The following is a 26144-nucleotide window of genomic DNA, read 5'->3' as shown; positions in this document are numbered from 1 at the left end:
TATATATATATATATAAGAATCTTGTCTCATGTTTTCACAGATTCTCATTCTGTTTCTGGGCACCATCACCGCTCAGATCACAGGTCAGGTGATGTGTTTAAGTTTGTACCTAAACAAGGTTTTACAGTATTAATAAATGCCACACTATATGCATCTATTTTGAAGACATTTAATTCAGTTAACTTTATATAGCGCCAAATCACAAGAACAATCAAACAGGTATATATCCTATAATAGTAAAGCAAAATATAAAAGGTAACAACAGGGATTTTAGTGATGGACAGAAAAACACAACTTTATCGGTCACCTCCACAGATCCCGAACATTACAGTGTGGATCAGCCCAAGTTTAGAAAATAGATCTTTGGAATTGAACAGACTGTTTTTCCTTAAAGCGCAAAATATAAACAAATGAAGATTTTTGGATGTGTGTGTGTGGATTTTTTTTTCAATAAAGAAAATGTTTGTTTTTTTCCCTTAAAATATCTTACGGCTTTTTGTCTTTGTTACGGCAGGATATCCGGTTGTACCGGAAAACCGGCTTGTCACCATTCAAGAGAGATGGCTGCTTTCTTTATTACAATATATTAGCAACAAAGCTACAGCAAGTGATGTTTTCAAAGGGTAGAACTGTGCTTTTGAGACCAGTAGTGGCACAGTTTAGTGGTGTAAAGTAATATAAACGTAAATGTTGCGTCGCAATTTCTGCGAGTTTTGCTGTGAGCCACCTGTATGCCGGCTAGCGAGTAGCTGCAAAGCCGAGACGTCGCTCAGCTTGTCTTCCAGCCCTGCTGCGGTCTGTTAATGGTACACCGGATCTCGAAACCGATCCGAACCGCGTGTTTTGTTTTAGCCGAAGTTAGTAAATCAGGTAACCCCGGGCCTAAATGCCAGAACAAGGCCCCAGGATGAATGGGTTTTCTATCGGCGAGCTGTGCTGGCTGTTCTGCTGTCCACCCTGTCCGAGTCGCATCGCGGCCAAACTAGCTTTCCTTCCACCGGAGCCCACGTATTCCATGCACACCGACGCTAACGGGGTGACTAGCTTACATTTAACCGAACGGGCAGACTGGCAATACTCCCAGCGAGAGCTCGATGCAGTGGAAGTGTTCACCACTAGAAGCAGCCGGGGTAACCGGGTAGCATGCATGTTTGTGCGTTGCGCTCCGAACAGTCGCTACACGCTGCTGTTTTCCCACGGTAACGCTGTGGACCTGGGGCAGATGTGCAGTTTTTACATCGGCCTGGGCTCCAGGATAAACTGCAACGTGTTCTCCTACGACTATTCAGGCTACGGAGTCAGCACCGGCAAGCCTTCAGAGAAGAACCTGTATGCGGACATCGAGGCGGCCTGGCAGATGCTGAGGAACAAGTGAGTATAACACATGGGTGTTGTGGATCAGACAATGCCTACAAGTGTGTGCTGAGATAACGCCCACTACACAAATGCTTTGGGCTCAAATTGTGGTCATAAATATTTTGTACTTGTAAATCAGACTGCATAGCTGTGAACTGAGTTTTGTAACCTTGTAAACCAAAATGTCTGAAAATGTTATGTGCATGTTATCCACAGATCCACAGATGAGAATTTTTTGTGTGTGTTAAGAAAAAGATTTGTTTGTAAAAATATTTACACAAGTTACTTTTTTTTGCTGTGTGTAACTTTCAACTTGCAGTATAAATTTTGACCCGATTTTTCTTCCTTTCAGCTGACTGGTCAGTGTCATGTCAATCACAAATTTAGCTATCCAATCAGAGAACAAATGGGTTGTTGTTGTGGGAGGGACTCTTTACTGAGGTTCAGGTCCTGGAAGGGCAAAGGTGCCAGCGTTTTCCTTCATCACCACAAAGGAAAACATTCTGTGCGTGTCTGAGTTCGGTGAACTTTTTGTCACAGGTGTACGTGCAGGGACCTCCACAGTCTTTTCAACGGCTCTGTGGACCTCGGGGAGGAAAGCACTTTTGTGGAAATGACACACTCTTCGCTAGTCGGGATAGTTACAAAGCTTTCTTAGTTATGATCGAGTGATTCATGTTTTTACTTAAAAACGTGAACATAATACAACACACACTGTCATAGAGGATATAAAATCAGAGATACGTTTTGAAACGACGAGGGGCAGGTGCATCTAGTACACGTAGAGCAGCCACAAGAAAACAACATAAAAGCTAGCGCAGCAGCCAGCACAACACACATTGTGGATTCTTTGCTCTTAGTTAGCTGTGAGCGCAGCGAATGCCACGTCTGATGTGAAAGGGCCTTTATCCTGTGCAGTGTGACTGACAGCAATGGTCCCGGGTCAGCCCTGACTTTATGTGAAAGTAATAATGGTAATTCTGACTGTCAGAGATTTACAGTTAACAAACGGTCAGGTGAATAAACAACACTGAGACACTTGATACTGATAACGTGCGGCACGGGTGAAACTCAGACAGAGAGTCACACCGTACTGCAGTATTTGTTTATTTTTATAGGTTACATCGTCAATATGCAAATATAATCACATTTCCTGTTACGCAGGTCCTGATGCTGTCTGTGTGTAAGCTGTGTGTGTGTGTGTGTCACAAAGTGTATGTGCTACAAGTCAATTTCTAAGAATAACATAATGCAAGTCAACTTCTGCGGATGTGTATTTCTGTACAGATCTCTTGCGGTAAATGTCACAGGGTCACAGGGTCAGCTTCCTGTTTCAACAGAAAACTGTGTCTGGTGAAATATGTGAACATAAGTATAACATAACATTTGAAGCATAATCAAATAAAACATTAAAAACTCCCTGACACTGACCATTGGTTTACCACAACTTTATCCTTTCAACAGCTACTGAAAGTTAAGGGACCTAGCTTATATGAGCCTTGTGGGATGTTTATATAGAGATCCTCCAGCTTCAAACTGTATTGCCCTTCCAGGACCTGAAGCTCAGTAAAGCCCCCTCTGACAGCCCAACCCATCTGTTCTCCAGTTAAATTTGTGAAAAGAAGAAAATTCAGGTCAAAAATCATACTTGCAATTTGAAGCTCACACACAGCCAGGGAACTTAAGATAAGATAGAACTTTATTAATCCCTCGGGTGGGTTCCTCTGGGAAATTCGACTTGAGCGCAGTTTTACACGTAGTTTTTTGCTTTGCATCTGTAACCGGACCTGAACAAAAACAAATTTGTAACTTGTCTAAATATTTTTCACACACACACAAATTCTCATCTATAGATGCACAAACATAAAATTTTCAGATATCTTGGTTTACATGGGTACAAAACTAACAACTACACAGTCTGATTTACAAGTACAAAATATTTATGACAACAATTTGAGCTCATAAAATGCGGCTAAAGTGAAACCGAGAAGTTGCTGGAAGATTACATGGCACAAAATTAATCTTTGCCAGTGGCTGTTAAAAACTGCATTTCCTATGCTGTGTAGGTGCTAATAAAGCTTCCTGCCCCCAGTACATGCTCAGGGCTAAAGAAAGGTTTGGCAGGTGGAACCATTGGAAATGTGACTCACCTGTTTTCTGCTCATCTGCCTCTGGTTTCCTGCTTATCATGGTTTCTATAAATACAGTACAGTATGTTACCTGCACAGGTTTTCTTTCATGGATAATTTTAATTAGGGCTGATTATTGTCACTGATTTCTAGAATCGATTCGATTTCGATTCACAAGGTCCCGAATCGATTTGATCCACGATTCGATTCGATTTGAATCGGGTAAATTTTGCCTGATCACGTATCAGTACATTTCCATATTTTTATTTCTACAAAAAGAAAACTGACACTTGTGAGACTTTATCAAAGGTGTGAGCATCACAGCAGAGGCCTTTGTGTCGAAGTCACTGAAGATAAAACACAGAAAAACGTGAAGGTGACTTTCCTGGCCTGGAATTTTATAGCAGATGACCTTAAAAATATTCTGCAGTAGATCAAAAACGAAAGAAAACCATTAATCAACATATGAACATTACCTGATGCTGCTGACGTGAAGCAGAGCAAAGTTAGAGGTTTTATTTGAGACACAGCCTTTTGCAATTTTGCATAATTTTAAAAAGTTACAATTTGTTCAGTATTGAACAGCAGAAATGAGGCTTTCTTTTTGGAAGTAAGTAGAAGGGAAACAAACAGCGTCCGACAGCGCTGTAAACAGCAGTAGACTTGTGCGTAACAAGCAAGCGAATAATGCAGAAAACAGATTTTTAGACGGGAAACTGTTCTTGAAGAGAGAGAGAGAGAGCTGTGCATGAAGTGTGGTGGAAGCAAAACAGCAAAAGTCAGAGTGAGTTCATGACGATGTTTATGTGAAGCGAAGTTTGGATCTTCTTTTGCATCTGGTTCAGTCAATATTGTTTGGAGAGAGATAAAACCTGCAGCTTCAGAATCTAAGGCAAAAAGGACGTAAACACAAAGCGCCGACCCGCCGAAACATCAGAATCAGCGAGCTGTCGGCTTTCAGCCCCGAGCGTGTCCGTGCCGTCGGTGAGAAAACAAACATCTCACTGATTCTGATCCGTCGGCGGGTCGGCGCTTTGTGTTTACGTCTTTGAGCAGAATCCGTGTTCCTGCTCTCATTTACTGTTTTAGCTGTTTGGTGGTTGTTGAAATTTTGAGATTCTGGCGTTTCGGGAAAAATAAATTTATATTTAAAAATAGATTCAGGATTTTAAAGAATCGATATCAAGTTATCCAAGCCAGAATCGATTTTAATCGATAAATCGATAATCAAAACCCGCCCCTAATTTTAATGCCCAACATGATACATACAGAAGGGAAATCGCAAAGAGCCTCTGTGCCCTACTTTAGAAGCAGATGCATTTAAAAATCACTGACATTCAAAAGGATCCAAGCTGAATTTTATTGAAATCTTGTTCAGTGTGATGTGGACTTTGTTTACTGTGCCTTCATACATAACGTTTTGAATTATTCAGGATTCATGGACATGCGCGTTATCACAGAAATGTGGCCACCATGCTCATTTATTTGATGCTTCAAAAACAGTTTGTGTGTTTGGTAAAATTTCTTGAGTTCAATTTGAAATAAGCTGACACTTTGAAGCAACTTTGTTCATTCTTGCTCATTTTGTGTGTTAATAAATGTCAGGGGCGGTCATTTTTATGTAGAGCTCTTCATGCACCACCATCCCGACTTATTCGGTCCAGCTTTGCTTATCCAGCTCACTGCTGGTTAAGCAACTTGACGATCCACCACTCTCTGGAGGGTCAACATCCTTCTTATTTTAAGCGATGCTGGTCGCTATGCTGTGTTGGAAGACGTTCGCCCAGTGATGCTGCTGCTTTCTCTTGGTCTGCAGACTCATGCAGACCGAGCTGGTAGCTCAAACGTTTTCCTCATAACTGACCAGAGACTTTGCCTCCAAGATGACTTTATGTTTTAGAGCAGTGGTTCCCAAACTTATTTTGCTGGGCCCCCCCTTGTTTTACAAGAAAAATGTTCGCCCCCCCTTCTCGCGCATGCACGCGCACAAACACATCCTCCAACCACACGCGCCCATATTTTGCTCCATTGCTGTTTATTTCACACCTCAAATATTTAGTAAACAATTAAGCAAATACAAGTAAACAGCAATAAATTACAGGTAATAAAATAAACTACTAACTCGTTTACGCTGCGTCCGCACCTACACGGGTGTCAAAGGTATGTGCCTTTATTCACGTCACGCTGTGGCCACGTTATTGTTTACATGAGATGAACTGCAGAATGATAGAGACGAAATACTGTTAATCTGACTGTCTGCAGGTTTACACGCAGTTACTGTCCCTCTGTTTACAAAGGCAGAGGCGTCACGGTGTCATTATTTTACATGTAGTTGTTTTTTCCTGTGTAATAATGTTCAACATTGTTATCAATACATTTTTCAAAAAATGCCTCTCTGTGCAAAATGGGTTCAAAAACATAAACAGCTGTTGGATCCTGTTTGTCTGTGATTTAAACAGCCCAGCGCTGCTCCTGATGCAGGGGAAACCAACCCTGCAGGGAGACCTACCTCAGCACCTGTGCAGGTGAAGCCAAAGGGAAGATTTGCTTCAGCAGATTTTCTAGTCTTTGTCTTAGAATGAAGTTGGTTTGGAAACATATTCAGCGCCGCTTCATCTCCTGCTTTGCGTTTCTGTGGGCGCCCCGTGCTAGCAGTGTCCAAGCGTTCTGTTTTTTCCCCGCTTTTCATTCCGCGCCCTCCCTCCAATGCCTCTGTGCCCCCCCCCCCCCCCCAGGGGGCGGGCCCCCCACTTCGGGAAGGTCTTCTCACGTGGAATGTATTTGGTCCTAAATCATGGATTAATGTCCAACAGGTCAGTGTGGATGGTCTGCATGTTTATTGTTGAGATCATCTACAACATCCTACTACTGCATACTAAAATATAGTGTTAATGAAGAAGGCTGTCAAGGCTTCATGGCCTGAGCTGCAGCACACAGTTTCACACACTATGTGTAACACTTTATGGTGCTGCTGTAAATGGTGGAAGCAAGTAGTAGCACTTGAACCTTTTGTTTGGACTCGTTTTCATACTTTGAGTCTAAACCATCTCCAATGAACAGATTGTTTTTCTTTCTTTTTTTAAACTCTCCAGCTCCTCGTCGATAGCTTATATAGCTTATGCCTCATATGTCCGTCTTCATGCTGTCTCTGCCTGCAGGACTAGACTCATAATTGAGTTCTTTACTTTTTAACAGTAACTGATAAAAGATATTAGATAACTTAATGGTGGTAGGATGGTGTTGCTGATTAATGTTGGTCAAAGTTAAAGGCAGGGGCTTACCTATCAAGACAATTTTTACCTAATTTTCCCATTGATGCATTAAATTATTATTGCCATTGTGCTTTGACTCAAAAAGTAATGAGATCTACAAAGCCATAGTTTCATCTCAGACCTCTTGCAACAGAAATGTGTCCAGGTGTGCACGTGCAGGTTCATGGCTGGACTTCTTTCCATTTGTGTGTGTGTGCGTGTGTGTGTGTGTGTGTGTGTGTGTGTGCTGCATTTATAATACTTGTGTGTACATATGAGACTTTCTCGCCTTGTGAACGCCGTGTACCATGCTGGTTATGTTTGCAGGTACGTGTGAAATTATGCAGTGTAAAACAGACAGAAAGGTATTTGTCATTTTATGTAGTTAATTTAATGAGTTACTGCGTTGACATAAACAATTAATGTATAATCTGCAATTCAAAGCATGTGCTTCAGCACTTGAGCTTGGAGCTGGGTCGTGTTTTTCACATTCTTGAGGTATGTCGAGCTCATGTACAGCAAGAGGAAATATACATTTTACATTAACCTAAAGTAGTTATAACTTTCCAGTGTTATTATGAGAATTCAGTGGATTAAGTATTTAATTATGGGAAAACTGCCAATCATGATTTTCCAACACTTGAAATCAAACAGTGATTTGTCGTATTTCTGATGATGAAACAAGAGAATCATAAACCACTTACATTAATTAATTATCACAAAAATTAGGCAGCTAATCCATTTATCAACATCCAATTCCAGACTAATGTTTTTGCGTTTGTGTCTCTTCATATTTAATGCTTACACTTGTTTCATATACTTAATCAGCACATAAGTGAAAATTGCTGCATGTCAAGAAACAGCAGACTTCATCAAACATCAGTGCTTTCATGACCTGCAGTGCAACATGGACATCAAAGAAAACAGTTACTGCATTTATTGTAAACTACTAAATAACATTAGGATTAAAACTACTACAAACTAAAAGAAACATTTTTATTAATCAGTGAAATGATTTGCTCTTCTCTTATTTTCGCTCAGCCTGAAGCTGGTTTTATAGTCGAGCGGAGAGAGTGTGTCCGCTGTCTGCTGCAGGGACTACCCGTCTGCCTCAGATGGAGACAGTATACAAGAGTAAGAGTGTATGTGTTGCAGCCACTCCTGCTCGTGCTGTTGGTGGCAACAGAGCATGACATTACAACATACAAAGAGCTGAAGTGAAATTGAGTGTGAAAAGTGTCATTGGACACTTCACAGTTCTCCGGTTCATGGTAACCTGCGCTATCCCTCCTGACTCTATTCCACCTGTCAACCAATCAGCATTCAGCAGCTGCATATGCCGTGCGCGTCCCATTTGCAGTCAGGATCTCATCTCACATGGGTGGAAACCCTTCTCCTCTCTGTCCGACCGAAAAGTGTATGCAGATGGACACGTTTGCAGGGCTATAAATCCTACGTAAGAGTCCTTACTGGTGTGTAGTGTAACACAGAACAACATAGAATTGGAATGAGCAGATTGGCCCAGTAGATCGGCCTGCTGTCATAATACAGTGGGGCAAAAAAGTATTTAGTCAGCCACCGATTGTGCAAGTTCCCCCACCTAAAATGATGACAGAGGTCAGTAATTTGCACCAGAGGTACACTTCAACTGTGAGAGACAGAATGTGAAAAAAAAAAATCCATGAATCCACATGGTAGGATTTGTAAAGAATTTATTGGTAAATCAGGGTGGAAAATAAGTATTTGGTCACCTCAAACAAGGAAAATCTCTGCTACCTGAAGACTCATGTGAGAGAAAATCCGCTCACACAGATATTAGAGCCAAATACTGTCAATAAGGCCTCTGCAATGTTCTGAAGACAGTTAACCTTGTCAGGTAGTGACGTCCAGCAGGTGACAATGCAGCTCCATGAACACGCACAGCTGTGGATTCCAGCTGCTTCGATGTTGCATTAACTGGCATTAACTCAGCCAGTTAATGCGAGACAAATGCAGCTGCTCATTAAAGATTTCTGGTTTGTTCAGAAAAGAAAACATTGGTCCAAACACCTGAAAGTCCCAAAGACGCCTTGTGTCTCGAGTCTACGGATGTATCTGTGTATCTCCGTGGTGCTGATGCTGTGCTGACAGCTGCTGAAGCTTTTGAAGTGTCAGAATGTGGAAAGCTAACAACGTTCCTCTCACCGGTAGGCGAAGTTATTTTTAGCCAATTACAAGTTGAATCTGGTAGTTGGGGTTGTTAGCTAAGATACCGTCATTAAGAAGAGGCACAACTAATGTGTCTATGTGAGCTGATTTGCGATGTGCACTGGTGGTGCGCCATTTATTTTTTTTAATGCACCTTCTCAGATTAATTCACTGTGTGTCGTGCTCAGAGCTGGACTGGGACAGAAAATCGAGCATTTTGACTAGAGACCGGCCCCCCAGGTATTAAAGCCATAAAGCCTTTGAATGGAAACAGATGCTGCTGTGACAGTGATGCACAGTCTTGTTGGTATATGTATGATTTCTATACATTTTACATCAGATAAAAACTTTGGTTGTAAGATTCAGATTCAGTGAGACATTTTAAATGAGAATAAGAAAGTATGTCTTTGTGCCCCCCTCTCCCTGTTAATGCCCTACCTGGCCCCCTGGCAACACTTTGCTAGACCCGCCCCTGCACAGTTACCAGCTGTCAGCTGCTTAGAAAAGGATCCTGGTGTTATTTGTGTCTCAGAAACAGTTCATAACTTCAACTCATTCATGTCACCTAAAAGGTAAACCTGTTTCTCCATCACAGCTCTGATGATCCAGTAAGGACATCTCCTGGTTTCATCTTCATGTTTCCCTCTCACCACATATCCAAACCGACATCATGACCAGCAGCTTTACAGCTGTGGCTCCAGCAAACATCAGCTGATACTAGAAGTTAATATTAAATAAATTCTAACAACAGCTGATCAAGCTTAAACGTGCTGCTGTTGTTTAGCGCGACATCAGCTGGTTTCCTCTTTCTGGCGCAAAGTGGGCGATAAATAAACAAGAGAGACGATCAGCTGATCATTGATCAGTTTCATGATTGAAATAGAAACATGAGAGAGGGAGGGGAGAGAATGAGAGAAGAAGAGGCAGCTGTGCAGCGTAATGACAGAATAACTCCAGCTTTGTGTCTTTTTCCATTCTAGCTGAAGTTCGGGACAAACTGTGTTCTTTTTCAGCTCAACACCAAACGCGTAATAATTTCTCTGAATACGGGACGGTTGGCAACTCTAATAACTAACCTTATGAATAAAATAAATTTTACTATTAGTAAATTCATAGCAACAGCTGTATAGAAACTCCGTCCTGCTAGCTAGTAGCAGTACGAGTTATTGTAACTGACTGTAAAAAGTCAGCACAACGAAAATAAACTCCACCTAAACTTGGTTTATATCTGACCCAGATGGACTGCAGCTCATAACTTCTTACCTGAAGTTCAGTTCACCTGACGCTCGGACCAGCGGCCGCCTCGGGTCTCTCCTCCTCCTGCCTCCGATCTCCCTCATCCACCTGCTGGCCTCCACCACTTGTTAATTTTACTGAATCTGAGGAAGCTCCGCGATGCCACCACCAAACATCTAGTTATTTTTACACACCGGCCAGCATCTGGCCAGTCCAACGCCTTTCATTGTTTATACCGTTACAAAAAAAAATAATAAAAAAAATCATTGGGCCACCGAGCAAATGCCCGGTATGCCCGATGGCCAGTCCAGCTATGGCCGTGCCATCAGTTAAGCCCACGTGCCCAGAGTTGCCGACCCCTGATTTAGAGTAAGGATCAGAAAATATTTTATTCAAATATCAGATCAGCTTAACAATGGAAAGTTAAATGTCTGTCTCCTTCATGTTGAATTACATCATAGGCTTGAGGGGGATCATTACGTAAATAAACAAATCAATAATGAACACGTCTGAGGTTAATGTGCCATTTGACACATAGTATTAATGCCACTTAATGAAAACGGAGAGCATCTAATCACATCTAGCATTTAAATGAAACATTTTATCATTCCCCAACGCTTCCAGGAGTAGCCTGCATGAGCATAAAACTGCATTAATCATCAGACTGCCTTAGGGAACCTAAGCACCTGAGGAGCAGCTGTATGTTTATTCAATATCTTTTTAATCAGATGTTGAGGAAAATCATTAGGTGCATGGGCCTTAACACTGGAATTTAATTAAAGTGGTCTTTTACTTGGCCTCTAGGGACTTGGGTTGTTTTGTGCAGCAGTAAGATTTTGAAGATAACCATTTGCTTTAAAAAAAGATCAGTTGCCTTGGCACGCTAATAATTGCTAAATGGTGTTATTGTTCTTTTTCTTTGATGTTACATGTCCGCTCACTGGACTTTAAAAATTCAGTTCCTTGTGTTGAATAAACAGCAGCATGTCCCTGCAACTCTCGCTTTTCACTTATGTTGACTTGAAATAATTAAAGAAATAACAGAGTAGCTCTTAAAACTCAACGTAAATTACACACGAACAACATTAAGCTACTCACGCAGAGAAGAACGGCTGCTGCTGCATCATCATCCTCATCATTTCTGCTACACTGGCAGGGCTAGGGGCCAGGACTCTCCTCTTCGGGTTTTTGGGGGATGTTGCTAACTCCGGGTCCGATAACAGGCACCACACCCGCAGTAGATGTGCACGGTGGGAGGTCTCGCAGCAAGCTATCAAATACGGCGCATTTCTCGGCTTTTAAAAAAAACGCTATGCGTCACCAGGTGTTTCATCGGATTCGAGGTGTTACCTCCTTTGACAGTATCACAGTATCAGCTTAAAGCACTTGTTGATGCTGAGTTTGCATCTTTTGCTGTGAAGTACAGCCAGACTTTTGACCGCTTCGCCTTGGACATTTTTAATCTGTAGCTCTGCTCTAAAAGAACGTACGTACCTGGGCCCACCTACTACGCTTGCAAAGGTAAAATGGGGGGGCGACCGTGGCTCAGGGGGTTGGGAAGCGTATCTGTAACCGGAAGGTCGCCGGGCTCTCTGTCCTGGTCGTTGTGTCCTTGGGCAAGACACTTCACCCACCACCTACTGGTGTTGGCCAGAGGAGCCGATGGCGCGATATGGCAGCCTCGCCTCTGTCAGTCTGCCCCAGGGCAGCTGTGGCTACACCTGTAGCTGCCTCCACCAGTGTGTGAATGTGAGAGTGAATGAATAGTGGCATTGTAAAGCGCTTTGGGTGCCTTGAAAAGCGCTATATAAATCCATTATTATTATTATTATTGTTATTATTATTATTAAAATGATTGGCTCCTAAAGTGTGTGACATCTCAGGGGGAAAAAAAGCACCGAAATAAAGCACTGAAATGTGCGCTGCTTTTCGGTCTGGTTACTACCGTTTATGTCAGAACCTACCGGTACCCATCCCTACCCATAACTGATAATTTATTTGAGATTATTAATTTGTGGTGTTACCGACTTGCATGTCTCACCCATTCAGAGCCTTTCTATGTGTAGACATTTTACATGTGCTTCCTGGTGCTCCAGTTTTTCGCCTCATCAGAAAACATGCTGGAGTGAAGTTGACCATGAGCAGAGATGGTGCTGAAAGTTAAAAAGGGGCAGAATAACAACAACCCACATTCATCAAGAATCTAATATGAAATCACACCATACTATATCACTGTCATCAGGCAGGGACAATGCAAAGCAAACGTAGCCCATGCTTTACCTGATGGGTACACTGTTGCTGTTGAGGTGTTGCTGCTGCTCCTGATGGTGCTGGAGGGCAGGGCTGTGTTGATCTGACACTGTAGACATTAAAAAGTCCATAGGAGAGCTGGTAGCTGATTAAACAAGTGTTATGAGATAATAATAAAATGCAAAGATCGGTGACAGCGCCTGTGACTTACTCTCTTCCTCCTTCCATCTCATCTAAACTATCACTCTCCATTTGCTGTCCCTCTGAGAACAAGGCACAGTCTGCTGTTGCATTAGTCTGTTATTGAATTACCCACACATACAAAAACTCTTGCACCTAATCCATAATAGAGAAATAATAGAAAAATGTTATAGAACCAAAACATTATTTATTATTGTTTTTCTACTTGAACACCTCTGCAATGCAACAACTGGTACACGTGTTATTGTTACCTGTGCTCTTTAATCCAGCTGGTGATGGATGCACTGCATCACACAGCTCCTTTTGTCACAGTTTCCTCCTCATGTCTGGACCATGTTATATCATGATTAATAATTAAAAAAAAAAAGTCTATACATATAAAACAAACACACACGCACACACATACAGTGACATTTTATACCTTCTCCAGAATACTGTATATCATAGGTGTCAAACCAAATTACTATCAGAGCTGGCCTACTGGTATCATACAGCTAATATATATATTGTTTAGTATTAAGCTTTGCTTGTTCCATATTCAATTTTTCAGCAAAACGTGTTTGAGTCCATAAGAAAAGATTCATTCTTATATCTGGAGGAAGATTTTTTTTTTCCCAATAAATATTAACGTCAGCCCGCGACTTTGTTCCAGTTTTGAATTTTGGCCCACTGTGTATTTGAGTTTGACACCCCTGCTGTATATACTATGGCCACAAGTTTGCATCATGGTGCTGATCCAGAATCCCTTATTATATATTCCCAGTGCTTGAAATATAAATCCAATATATTCTATTTCTTAATTATTTAGTCCTCCAGAAAGGCAGGCCCTGTAACTTACTTTAAAACTAAATATGTTTCTTAAAACAGTGGTCAGAGCTACAGACCCATGACAGCCTTACCCAGTTAGCGAGCAGCTAATGACCAGCACCACTTGTGCATTTAATCAAAGGAAAGGTAATGCTTTGTTGTGCTGTTGCACACACAGGACGCTCTTTTGTTTCGTCAGTTGTCACAAAACTGTTTCTAATTGTACATAATAGGCTAATACTCCTGTGTGCTATAGAATACAGTGTATGCATTACACCCTACTGGTTTTTGTTTAGGGGTGGGTTTTTATAATCGATTCATCGATTAAAATCGATTCTGGCTTGGATAACGTAAAATCGATTCATTAAAATCCTAAATTGATTTTTTAATATAAATTTATTTTGTCCGAAATGCCAGAATCTCTGGTGACATCTCACAAAATTTCAAGAACCACCAAACAGTAAATGAGAGCAGGTACAGGGATTCTGCACATAGACTTAAACACACAGCGGATCAGAATCAGTGAGATGTCGCCTTTCTCACGGTCGGGGCTGAAAGCCGACAGCTCGCTGATTCTGATCTGTCGGCGGGTCCGCGCTTTGTGTTCACGCCCTTTATGCGCTGATTCTAAAGCTGTTAGTTTGATCTCTCTCCAAACAATATTGACCGAACCAGCAGCAAAAGAAGATCCAAACGCTTCACATAAACATCGTCATGAATTCTTTTACTGTTTTGCTTCCACCGCGATGCGCAGCTCTCTCTCTCTCCCTCCCCCTCTCCCCCCCCCCCTCTCTCTCTCTCTCGAACATCTGCTGTGATGCTCACACCTTGGATAAAGTCTTGCGAGTGTCAGCTTCCTTTTTATAGATACAAAAATATGTAAATGTTCTGATCTGAATTATAATATTTCTGACTGTCAAAATTTCCCAGATTTAAATAGAATCGAATCGAATCGAATTAAATCGAATCGTGGATCGAATCGATTCGGGACCTTGTGAATCGGAATTGAATCGATTCTAGAAATCAGTGACGATACCCAGCCCTATTTTTGTTGCATCAGTCTGCATCTCTCCTTTTCCCTTACAGCCCTGCACCGCTCAGACTGCAAAGATGCGCGTGCTCTTTGCGAGCTCGTTCCCGGCTCGTAACCAGCCCGCTCTGCCGTCAAGGGGGAGCACTGGTTAATGGTAGTCACTGATAATGCGCCCCTCTGTTTCTCCAATTTCTTTGTTAATATCTTCAATATGATGTAGTTTCTTGTATTTTTCAGCTTAACTCTGTCAGTTTTTTCCATTTGTTCTCTTAAACTAACTGCAGAATTGAACTAGGTCTTTTTTAAATTCAGAATTCGTAATGCCACAGCTTCCACTGTGTCACTTTCTTTACAATTGCCATGTTGGTCCTTCACCGTCATGGAAGTGGAGGATGTAAAAGGCATTGTCCCTATAGTGATAAATGTTGCCTTAAAACATGTATTTTGTTGACAAAATGTGCAAGTTTCCTATGACGTACACACTCATGACTCAATCTTGGTCATTGTTGAACTGGACTCCACGGCAGCCGTCGAAGTTCCTGCACATAATTGCATCGATCACAGTGTTGAAGATACCACATCACCTTTGCTAAAGCTGGTTCTGCATTATATCTGCCAGATATTATGGCTCTTAAGCGTTCTTTTCCACATTGTTCACGGCATACCATAAATCACCATGTTGTTGAGAGATCTTATTCTTAAACCACTGTTTTTCACAGTGTTGACTGACTCCCAATATTTATCCCTGAAAAACAGGTCCTTTCAGTAAATTGCTCTGTTTTCAAGATGTTCCACTGGGTGTCTTAAAACATATCTGTAATTTTTGGCCATTTTAAAAAAAACAAACACATTTATGCCTTTTGTCTGCTGAGGGCTCATGAAAGTCATTTGATGATGTCCATCTGCTTGGTCTTCTTCTTTTTGTTCTTCATCGTTTAGTAGCCATGATATACAGTTGCATTCATTCTCAACGATGAGTCTCTTTTCCTTACAATGTTCTGTCTGGTGCTCCAAAGTCCAGGGAGTTGTGAGTCAGATGGCACCCAGCGGGGACTTTGCCCATCCATGTGTCAGGTCATAATCAGCTGTCAGGATGACCGCGCAGTTCAGTAGCTGCTTATCAGAGGAAGTACTTGTCTAGGCCAAAAGATTAGTCACACCCAAGCTGTTATCTGAAGAGCTGTTGCAATGACATTTCTTCATAGGGGACGTCCAACACAGCACCTCTACCCCCAATCCTTTGTAAAGCTGGATTTGGAAACAGAATGGTTTAAAAAAAAAAAAAAAAAAAAAACGACAACAACAACAAAAAAAACCTTTGTGTGTTTGCTGTGGTATAGTTTGTTTCCCAGCACTGTCAGGGAATGGGAGGGTTTGTTTTAAGCTTCCTTTCCAGATTGTGAGTGAAGGCAAGAGGACATGCCATCCAGAATCTCCTCTGCTTGACAGACTAACTGTTTTCTGTCAGGACTGCAGTACTTTAGAAGAGAAGCTGGGAAACGCTATGCCAGTTTCCAGGTCACATGTCTAATGGTTGATCCACTGTCATACTGTTACTGAAAGAATTTCTCAGTAATTAAATGTAGGGCTGCAACAATTCATCAATTAATTCAAATAATTCGATAATAAAAAAAAATGCTCCACACAAATTCTTTGCTTCGATGCTTCCTTTAATACATGCTTGAGTGTTTCACCCACGACAAAAAACAGACCTGCAATACAAGCGTATTTAGGAGCAACGTTCAGTTTATTATGAATCTCATAATAGTGTCATTATTTTAATACACCAGTAGGGTGATAACATAAAGATCACATTCATTGTCATCTAGATTTATACTAGATGATAAAAGCAGTGCAGCTCCAACAACACAAGAAATGAGTTTATGCTTGAGAAAAAGAATTGTTGGTACTAACAAAGCAGGAGATGAATATACAAAGTTACAATAGTGTTATGAAATGGAGTGGGAATCAAGAAATTCAAACAGAACAGGCCTGGCAGAGGCAGGAAGCAAAAGATTCCAAAGACACTGGGAACAAACTAGCAAGAATTGTCTTCCAAAACAGAAGTGAAGGACTTGGCCAAGTTGGGAATTCTAGTCTCAAAGAGGACAACCACTAGAACACTGAACACAAATGGAAAGCGAGGTCGTAGACCAAGAAAAACACCACTTTTGCAGGCGAGACACCATCAAGACGGAGGACAACGTGGACAAACATTATGAATACTGGAACTGCATCCTTTTATTTGATGAAACTAGAGCTCTTTGGACATTGAGACGCTTTTTTGGAGAAAGAAGGGAGTGGCGTGCATCCCAAAGAAACATTCTTCAAGTATATCTGGAACCAGGAATCCAATCAAAGTGGAAGGAATCGTGAATCTCTTTCAAAATCTGTGGGGTGAACTGAAGGTCCAGCTTGAGAGACTCACTCTTTCACAAAAACACTTTTTTCTATGTTTAAGGGCTTTCTATCCAATATTCACTCTAATATCATTAAACAAGGATATTTGGCATGGACACCCAGGGAGCACCCAGGGATCGAAAGGCCAACCTTATGATTAGTAGATGACTATTGGCACCTGGGTCTATCAGGTCTAATAATTTTGACTGTGGTAAAGTCTTTGTTTTTCTGTATTGTAAAATAAACTATTCAATTTAGAAAGCTGCTGAATGTTAAATGTACAAACATAGTCTAAACTCCAATGACAATAATATAAGAATCTAAATATTTTGCTGATTAGGATGAAAATATATATATTATATATTATATTGTGTTATATACTGTTCAAAAAAAGGGAACACAAAAAGAAGACATCGCCTGACTCAAAGTGATTCTCCGCCAAACAGTCCTCGTTCATTAAGTGCTCTACAAACTAACATTACAGCTGACAGCTGGATTTTCCTGTCTCACTTTAGCCAGCAACAAGAGAACCAGAGTAAAATATGGACAGAAAAACCTTCATCTTATTTATTTAATTTATTTTTAGCAAAAACCCATATTTGCAGCCAGGGTCAGCACGAATGTGACCCCTTCAGACTGCCTTTTAGTTTTAAACTTCTAATTTAAGCACTTGCTGCTTAAATGGCGTCACAGATGGTTTAAATGAGCCTGTAGTAGTTTATGTAGTGTTTCATGTGTGAAGCCTTGTGTATGCTGAGTAACATCACAGTATAAATGAATGTGGCTTTTCTGTGTGTCTTTGTAAAGGTATGGTGTAACTCCTGAGAATATCATCTTGTATGGTCAGAGCATCGGCACGGTGCCCACCATCGATCTGGCTGCTCGCTATGAATGTGCTGCCGTCATCCTGCACTCACCACTAATGTCGGGCTTGCGGGTGGCCTTCCCTGACACACGCAAGACTTACTGCTTCGATGCCTTCCCCAGGTATGTGTTAAAGACGCAATCAACACGCATGCATGTCACAACGTGGGCAACCAGCAGTGTTACAGTTTTATTGTAACACTGATGCGTTAAACCTCTCTGATGTAAAGGTAAAAATGTAACTTTCTGTCAGGCAACTGCTTCACGGCTAGTAGGAGGGAAAAGAGTAAAATTAATAGAGAGAAGAAGAAAAAAACTCTGAGCTCAAGTCCTTTCTGTTTCTGGAACCGAAAAGTCTCTTTGTCATATTTGTGTGAGCACTTTTTGATGTATGTGTGTATTAAAAAAACAAACCAAACGTTGAAACTTAAACATGATTTAAATGAACTTTTAGGCTCCACCTGAGTTTTTATTGCACCCATAATATAAGGAAATGGCTGATGCATTTATTTATTACCAGAAGTAAATTTCTATAAAACAGTTGCTCATATATTTGAAGGATCAAACGTCAGCATGAAGACAAAACATACAACACAACAATAAAAGGAAGCACAGATATTTGCTCTGGAGTCTTGCAGCACCAGATGTGGCTGCGAGGTCACATGTGGCTGCCTCTGAAGCAGAGGTTGGAACGTAAACAAAATTCAAGCTGGCATCTAAAAACTGGGTGTTGGTCTATGAGAAATGACATTTGTAAAAAGCAGCAGCAACAAGTGAAATATGTTTTTGGGGTTTATTTTGCCTGTCCTCTCTGGACTGTAGCAATCAGGATTGTCTGTCACAGCCCAACAGATCGTTACAGCTTTTATCATACTGGCCCACTTGATTGTCATAGTTTGTTCGATCTTTATTATTTATTTATTTATTTTTACTTTTAAGTAGTGCTGTCAATAGATTAAAAAAGACTAACTCACAATTTTCTGTAGTTAATTGCGATTAATCGCAATTGCTTGATCAATAGCCTGGCTGCAATTACACTTTTTCAACTTTATATTTAAGCTTGTAACTGACATTTATGCAACATAATGAAGCAGAATAAACACAAAAAATGTTAAATGCTTAAATTCAAAGAGAATATGAATAGTTTCAGTCTTTTAACACAGCTTCTCTCCTGTGAAATACAACTTAAAAAAAACCTATATACTAATAGGTAAGTTTACACTCATATATAATATATATTAGTGCTGTCAAACAATGAAAATATTTAATCAGATTCATCACAGGGTTACTGTGGATTCATCTTGATTAATCACAATTAAATATCATTCATTTTTATTCTATATTTATCGTATTTCATTTTGCATGAGCAAACAGAAAAAAGGGAAAATATAGGCACTTAACATGTTTATTGAACATCTTAAACCTTCATGTAAACAAAACTCTGTGAACATTTATCCTCTCTCTGTGTCACTCTTGGAGAGGCACTTCAAGTCCTTGAGACGAGGAACCAAAGCTTGTAAAGCGCCTGTTCCCAACGACATTAACAGGTCTGCAGTTTGTTGCAATCCACTTGGCATCAATCAATATGTCCGAGGTCGACTTACCGAGCCCCCGATGCTCCGTGAGCAAGCTGGGTGACACGTTAGCCAAAGTGCTAGCAGCATCCCTGACTAACATAAGCTTCGCTTCAATGTGATATTTTAAGATGGAAGTGCTTCTGTAAAAATAAAATTCCTTCTGCCGAGACAAACTGCCCGAAATGCGTTGACAGAAACATTTCAGGGATTTTGAGTCATTCTGCACTCCAGATGTGTTGGCGTTATATTTTTTGTATCGCGTTAATCGTAATGACGGCGTAATCTGCGTTAATTTTGACAGCACTACTTTTAAGTTATTAGATTCTAAACTGACAGGACTAGGGATAGAAAGGTGAAAGACGAGGAAAAGAGAAGTTGGGAAGAGGCTCAACAACAGGAGAGGAACAGAAAGACAGAGGAGAAGAGAGACGGAGAGAAAAGACACTAAAAATGCGTTTGATCACCTGCTGGGAAAAAAACTAAAACAAGCACAAGGAAAACATCACAGTAGGGAAACCACAGCTACAACCAACATAAACACAAATAGCAGTAAATAATCAATATTGAATGTTACTGAGCAACATGCAAGACTGACAACCCACGATATGTTTAGAAGCAGCAGCCAACCAAGACGTGTTTGTGAACACCAGTCTGTACTCAGGTGTGTGAAGAATCAAAACAGTGCACGCTGCAAAGCATTTCAAACGCATGTTACCACAAAGGCAACTGACATTATTTGAAGCAGTGCCATCCTTGCACAGCTGACTGTTTACCTGCACAGTGCAAGACTGTACACTCCCGCCTTATGTCAAAAGAGACAGTAATATCAGAAGAACAACAGGCTGCTTTACTGTAAAAACCATGCCAGCAACCACAGTCAAAAATGTCTGAATTACGTGGCTGATTAAAGTAATTGGCCCTCAATACTCTTTAGCCAGGAACTATAAGACAGCGCAAAGATTATAGACCAGGGATGTCAGGTTTAGGGCCCTGAATCATCCAGGCAAAGATGCTAATCTGGCCAAAGGTTAAGGAGGTCATAAATTTGGGACTTTTAACTGTTTTTTCACAAGTTTTACAGCTTTTCCTGCAGGTAAAGACCTCTCTCATGGCAATTCATACTACACTGTAGTAATTAAGTAATGAATAAACAGTTAAATGAGCAAGTACACAATAAAAAAAAAAAAAATATAGCGTATAGCACTTTACAACTCCACAACTTTGATGGGTTTTTTTGCACTAATAATGTATTTTCACTTAAACAAGCAGCTGTTTATGTGCATTAAAGTTATATAAAAATGTAACAGTGCAAATTCCTCGCTGACAGTTTAACCAAAAGGCATTTCCAGTGGAAACTGGCCGACATATCCTCAGCATAACCATGTATAATGTCCACAAAACTTAAAAAGAGGTTATACACACACACAATACGGTAATATCATGTTGAGGTGCAGTACGTATCACTCCGCCAGGCTCCGCCTACGATAGCCGTAATGCTCCATTGCAGGTTCACAATGTACAATGCCGGTCGTACTGAAACATCTGACAGATTTTTGAGCGCCGTGTACATAAAATCGTTTCGAGGTCAGTAAACACAACCAGAGTTCATACATAAGGCACACGGGATTATAAGGGGCTCTGTCGAGTTTCAGAAAATTCAAAGGATGATTTTAAGTGTGCCGTATTTTCCAAACAACACGGTAATAACAACGGCCACTAGCATGCTCTACCAAAAATAGTGCTTTGTTAAGATAAGATAAGATAAGATAAGATAACCTTTATTAGTCCCACACGTGGGAAATTTGTTTTGTCACAGCAGGAAGTGGACAGTGCAAAAGTTATGACGCAAAAATTAGAATACAATAAGAATAAATACAGTACACAACTGTACAGAATAGAATAAAATAATATACTATATACAGTAGAATAAAATAGAATAAAAATATACAATAAGATAAAAATAGAATACGAATGCTATATACAACTGAGTAAAAATACAACGATGCCAGAAAAGATTATTGCACTTAGTATTATTGCACATGTGTGGATGTGTGTGTTTGTTCAGTTAAAGTCTTTGTTGTGGAGTCTGACAGCAGTGGGGAGGAAAGACCTGCGAAATCTCTCCGTCCCACACCGTGGGTGCCGCAGTCTCCCACTGAAGGAGCTGCTCAGTGCTGTCACAGTCTGCTGCATGGGGTGGGAGATGTTGTCCATCAGGGATGACAGCTTAGCCGCCATTCTCCTGTCACTCACCACCTCCACTGGGTCCAGAGGGCATCCTAGAACAGAGCTGGCCCTTCGGATCACCCTGTTCAGTCTCTTCCTGTCCCCAGCAGAGATGCTGCCGCCCCAGCAGACCACACCATAAAAGATAGCAGAAGCCACCACAGAGTCATAAAAGGTCTTCAGGAGTGGGCCCTCCACCCCAAACGACCTGGGTCTCCGCAGCAGGTACAGCCTGCTCTGCCCTTTCCTGTAGAGGGCGTCTGAGTTATGAGTCCAGTCCAGTCTGTTGTTCAGATGAACACCAAGGTACCTGTAGCTGTCCACAGCCTCAATGTCCATACCCTGGATGTTCAGTGGTTGCAGTGGAGAATGCTTGTGCCTGCGGAAGTCTACCACCAGTTCCTTGGTTTTACTGGCGTTGATCTGGAGGTAGTTCAGCTGGCACCAGTCCACAAAGTCTTGGGTCAGACCTCTGTACTCCTTGTCGTCCCCATCAGTGATGAGGCCGACTATTGCAGAGTCATCAGAGAACTTCTGCAGGAAGCACTGGGTGGAATTGTGGGAGAAGTCTGCAGTGTAGATGGTGAAGAGGAACGGAGCCAGAACCGTTCCCTGTGGGGGCCCCCGTACTGCAGACGACCCTGTCCAACACACAGCCCTGAGTCCTCACATACTGTGGTCGGTCGGTGAGGTAGTCCAAAATCCAGGTAGTGAGGTGATGGTCCACTCCAGAGTTCACCAGCTTGTCCTTCAGAACCGAGGGAAGAATAGTGTTGAAGGCACTGGAGAAATCAAAGAACATGATTCTCACAGTTCTTCCAGCGGTCTCCAGGTGAGCGAGGGAACGATGTAGGAGGTGAATGACGGCATCATCCGCTCCAATGCCAGGCTGGTAGGCAAACTGAAGTGGGTCCAGTGATGAGCTTGTTAGGCGCCGAAGCTGAGCCAGGACCAACCGCTCCAGGGTCTTCATCAGGTGGGATGTCAGAGCCACCGGCCTGTAGCTGTTGAGGTCCTTGGGGCGTGAAGTCTTTGGCACTGGTACAACACAGGAGGTTTTCCAGAGCTGTGGGACTCTTCCCAACCTCAGGCTCAGGTTGAAGAGGTGCTCCATCACCCCACACAGTTGGTCCGCGCAGGACCTGACGACCCTCGACCTGATGCCATCTGTTGTTGTTGTTGTGTATCTGACTGACGGACGAAAGCTAAACCAGTTCCACACCAGTGAAGCTGCAGCATTTTTACAAACCAGTTCTGGTTCATCCGTTTCATTCAACGATCCGCTTTCGCCCTTCTCGTTCTCCGTCGCTGCCGCCGCCATTCTTTTTCCGCCATGTGAAAACAAAGCCACTGCGCATGCGCGTTTTACCCATATTCTATCGCCATATTTCATTTTCTTATCGTTGCCCAACATTATACCGGTATTACCGTGAACGGTATGATATGGCCCAGCACTAAGCAACGATTTAAATTTGATACATTTATTTCTTCCAATTTAAGGCCATGAATCGTGTTGACAATGTAGAAAAATGACAGACTGTTGCAGCTGCACTTCTTTTTGTATTTTTGGACATTATAATATCTCCTGGATTAAAAGTGCAGTTAAACTTCCGTACACTGACAGGAAGAGGAGTTTCCCTGATCTGGCCCACTTAGGATTAAAGTTGGCTGTAGGTGGCCCACCATGTAAAATGAGTTCGAACCACAACTTTGTCATACTTTACAATAACATTAGATGTGTGGTACGAGCATAACTGCCCATTGATTAAAACATGTACTATAGAAATAAGTGCCTGTGTTTTTTGAGCATTGACAGGGGATTTCTTTAAATCACCCTGTAATTCTTCAGCTAAGACACCTGAGTTAGAAAACACAGAGAACTGCAGTCGTTTTTACACGCGTGGGCAGCAGCAAACACACCCTGCGAACTGCTGCCTGCGTACTTTTATTTTTATACGTGTATGTGTGTAAAAATAACAACGTCACTCAGAATCAACAGGTTCTTCCCCTTTTCTAAAACTATATGTTCTTGGAAAGAGCTGCGGTGTCTCTTCTCTACATCTAACTGTTCTCTAAAAACAGGAAGTGGTTTAGTAGCTGAATAAGTTCATCACAAAGTTATTAGGTGAAAAGTTATTATTGCTGTCAGCGTTAATCTGAAATGACGTTAACGAGCTACCGCGGATCTCCCAGTGCGTGGGGCTGGACGGCGTCAACACGTGAACGAGCTAACTGCGCTAACACACTAGTTCCCACCCATGTAATTGAGCATTGCGTGGCACATCCGACATACTGTTTTACTTTAGTCCATGACGCGCTTACCTTCAGGGTCATACGTCACATGAAAACCAAAATAGTTCCAAACGCCAGATCTGAATGAGAGTGGGGGAGGTTCAATTTGCCATGTTGCAACGAGCTTAGCTCCTGTCTCGCTAGCTTGCCCTGCGCTCAGTGAATCTGCGTTCGACTACTCTGCCTAGGCTGCACTGTCGAGCGCAGATCCACTGAGCGCTCAACACAGACAGCATCGTCAGAAGGAAATTAAAAATGTTGTATTGTTCGATAAACATGCGTACCGAACCGAAAGCACTGTATCGAACGGTTCAATATCGATACGAGTATTGTTGCACCCCTACGACACAGCTATGGTTAGCATAATATAAACACATTAGCACAGTGAAGCTGGAGGATGAACACTAACTTTTTTCCACTCGATAAAAGTTAACGTGAGGGTTCCTGATGGTTAGAGACAAATGCAATCGCATGGCAGGATGCTGTACACAGACCAAACTTCAGCCAGGAGAACAACTGAGATAATCCATCCACAATACGAGGTTAGTCATTCATATACTACTGCTGGGGCTGGGCTGTAGTTACATCCTAAGGTTTTAAAAACTGATTTTTAAAATGAACAGTTGTAATAAAAACCGAGATGGGCTGACAGTGATCACTGACTGTTTTTAGGGGCTTGTTTAGATCAAACAGAACAAGATAAAAAACATTAAAACATGTTAAAAACACAGAGTAGTTTTTAACCCGGAAGCAGGGTTCATACGTCATCACTTAAAGACCGGATATCCCACCTGCTGTGAATGTTTTAATACAGTACAGTTGTTATTATAATCACTCATCCTGTTTATGTTAGGATAAATAACATTCAGGCCTATACTACTGTACTTTAATGTCAGTCAGGTGGTACTCAATGTGAAAAGTCTGAGAACTGCTGCCCTATGGCATTACCATCGGCACAAAAGTAAGAACTGCTGCTTTACAGTCTTCCTTCTCAGAGCCAACAATGTTTTTAGGCACACATCAGTCGTCATTTGTTATCATTGTTAAAATGTCTCAAAATGTTAATATAAAAGCCCTAAAAAACCATTTTGAAACGGTTTGCAGCCGAGTGTGAAGCAGTGGGAATGAGAATCAGCACCTCCGAATCTGAGGCCATGGTCCTCAGCCAGAAAAAGGTGGAGTGCCCACTGTGGCTCAGGGACCAGTTCCTGTCCCGAGTGGAGGAGTTTAAGTATCTCAGGGTCTTGTTCGCAAGTGACGGGAGAAGGGAGCGGGAGATCGACAGACGGATCGGTGCTGTACTGGCCTGTTGTGGTGAAGAGAGCTGAGTGTAAAAGCCAGGTTCTCAATTTACCAGTTGATCTACGTCCCTCACCTATGGTCACGAGCTGTGGGCAGTGACTGAAAGAACGAGATCGCGGATCCTGGGCGCCTCCTGGGTGAGGTGTTCCGGGCATGTGGGCTGGGAGGAGGCCCTGGGGCAGACCCAGGACACGCTGGAGAGATTATATCTCTCTGCTGGCCTGGGAACGCCTTGGTGTTCCCCCATACAAGCTGGAGGAAATGGCTAGGGAGAGGGAGGTTCTCTGCCCCACGACCCAGCCCTGGATAAGCGGAAGAAGATGGATGGATGTTAATCTAAAATTTAAAGAGTGAAATTTAGCAATAGTATTTTTTTTTCTTTGAGCGAGATAGGGAGAGATAAATGCATCACTGCAAAACACAGCAAAGAAGTGAGTTATTTTGAGATCAAATTCTCTTCTCTTCTATGTTTTTGTGTTTTAACTGAGAAAATGTTTCACCACAGTTGTTCACTTCTGACCAAAATGTGAAACAGCTAGGGATAGGCGTTATTATTGGTTCCTTTCAAAAATATCGAACAGCCTCACAAGATTCACAATTTAGAAACACAGGGGATGTTTATCTGACCAAATTATAAAAAGCCAGACAATATGTAAATGTTACAGTCTGGTGTGTCTGTAGGTTTATCGTGTGCAGTGCTGAGCAACATTAAGTTTAACTTTCAAGGAAGTGTTACATAACTGGATATGTTTGAGTCTGTTCTACGTGTGTAATCTCAGGCATTTCTCAGATCCTTAAAGAGTAGAGAGTGTGGTGATGACTCTGTAATATTTAAATGTCATCAAGTTGCCAAAAGTATTTTATAACAGCAGTTTGTCTCCCCATTTTGTTTTGATTATCAAACGTCATGTGATGCTAGCAACAGGCTAAACAGACGCATGCTTTTCCAGTTGCCTCTTTAAAAATGTTTCTGCAAATATAAATTCTACATTTTGAAAACCTAAACACAAGTGTTGCAAACAACAAAGTTAA

The 26144-nt window shown here is 41.7% G+C and overlaps 1 protein-coding gene across 2 annotated transcripts in view; it reads left to right on the top strand.

The window, feature by feature from the left end:
• Positions 1 to 524: 524 nt before the first annotated feature.
• The window catches only part of abhd17c (abhydrolase domain containing 17C, depalmitoylase), a 33968-nt gene continuing 8348 nt past the window's right edge, over positions 525 to 26144 (top strand). The window contains exons 1-3 of one of the 2 annotated variants that reach the window (XM_004568683.5): positions 525 to 1200; positions 1291 to 1372; positions 17659 to 17838. In XM_004568683.5, coding sequence (XP_004568740.1) covers positions 888 to 1200; positions 1291 to 1372; positions 17659 to 17838 — 575 coding nt within the window. In that variant the 5' untranslated portion in view covers positions 525 to 887. Of the gene's footprint in view, positions 1373 to 17658; positions 17839 to 26144 lie in introns of both variants that reach the window. The other variant, XM_004568682.4, reaches the window with a different exon arrangement.

This window comes from Maylandia zebra, linkage group LG1 (assembly GCF_041146795.1).
Source record: "Maylandia zebra isolate NMK-2024a linkage group LG1, Mzebra_GT3a, whole genome shotgun sequence".
Taxonomy (NCBI): Eukaryota; Metazoa; Chordata; class Actinopteri; order Cichliformes; family Cichlidae; genus Maylandia; species Maylandia zebra.
Note: the sequence above shows the minus strand (reverse complement) of the source record. Positions and strands in the feature narration are given on the sequence as shown.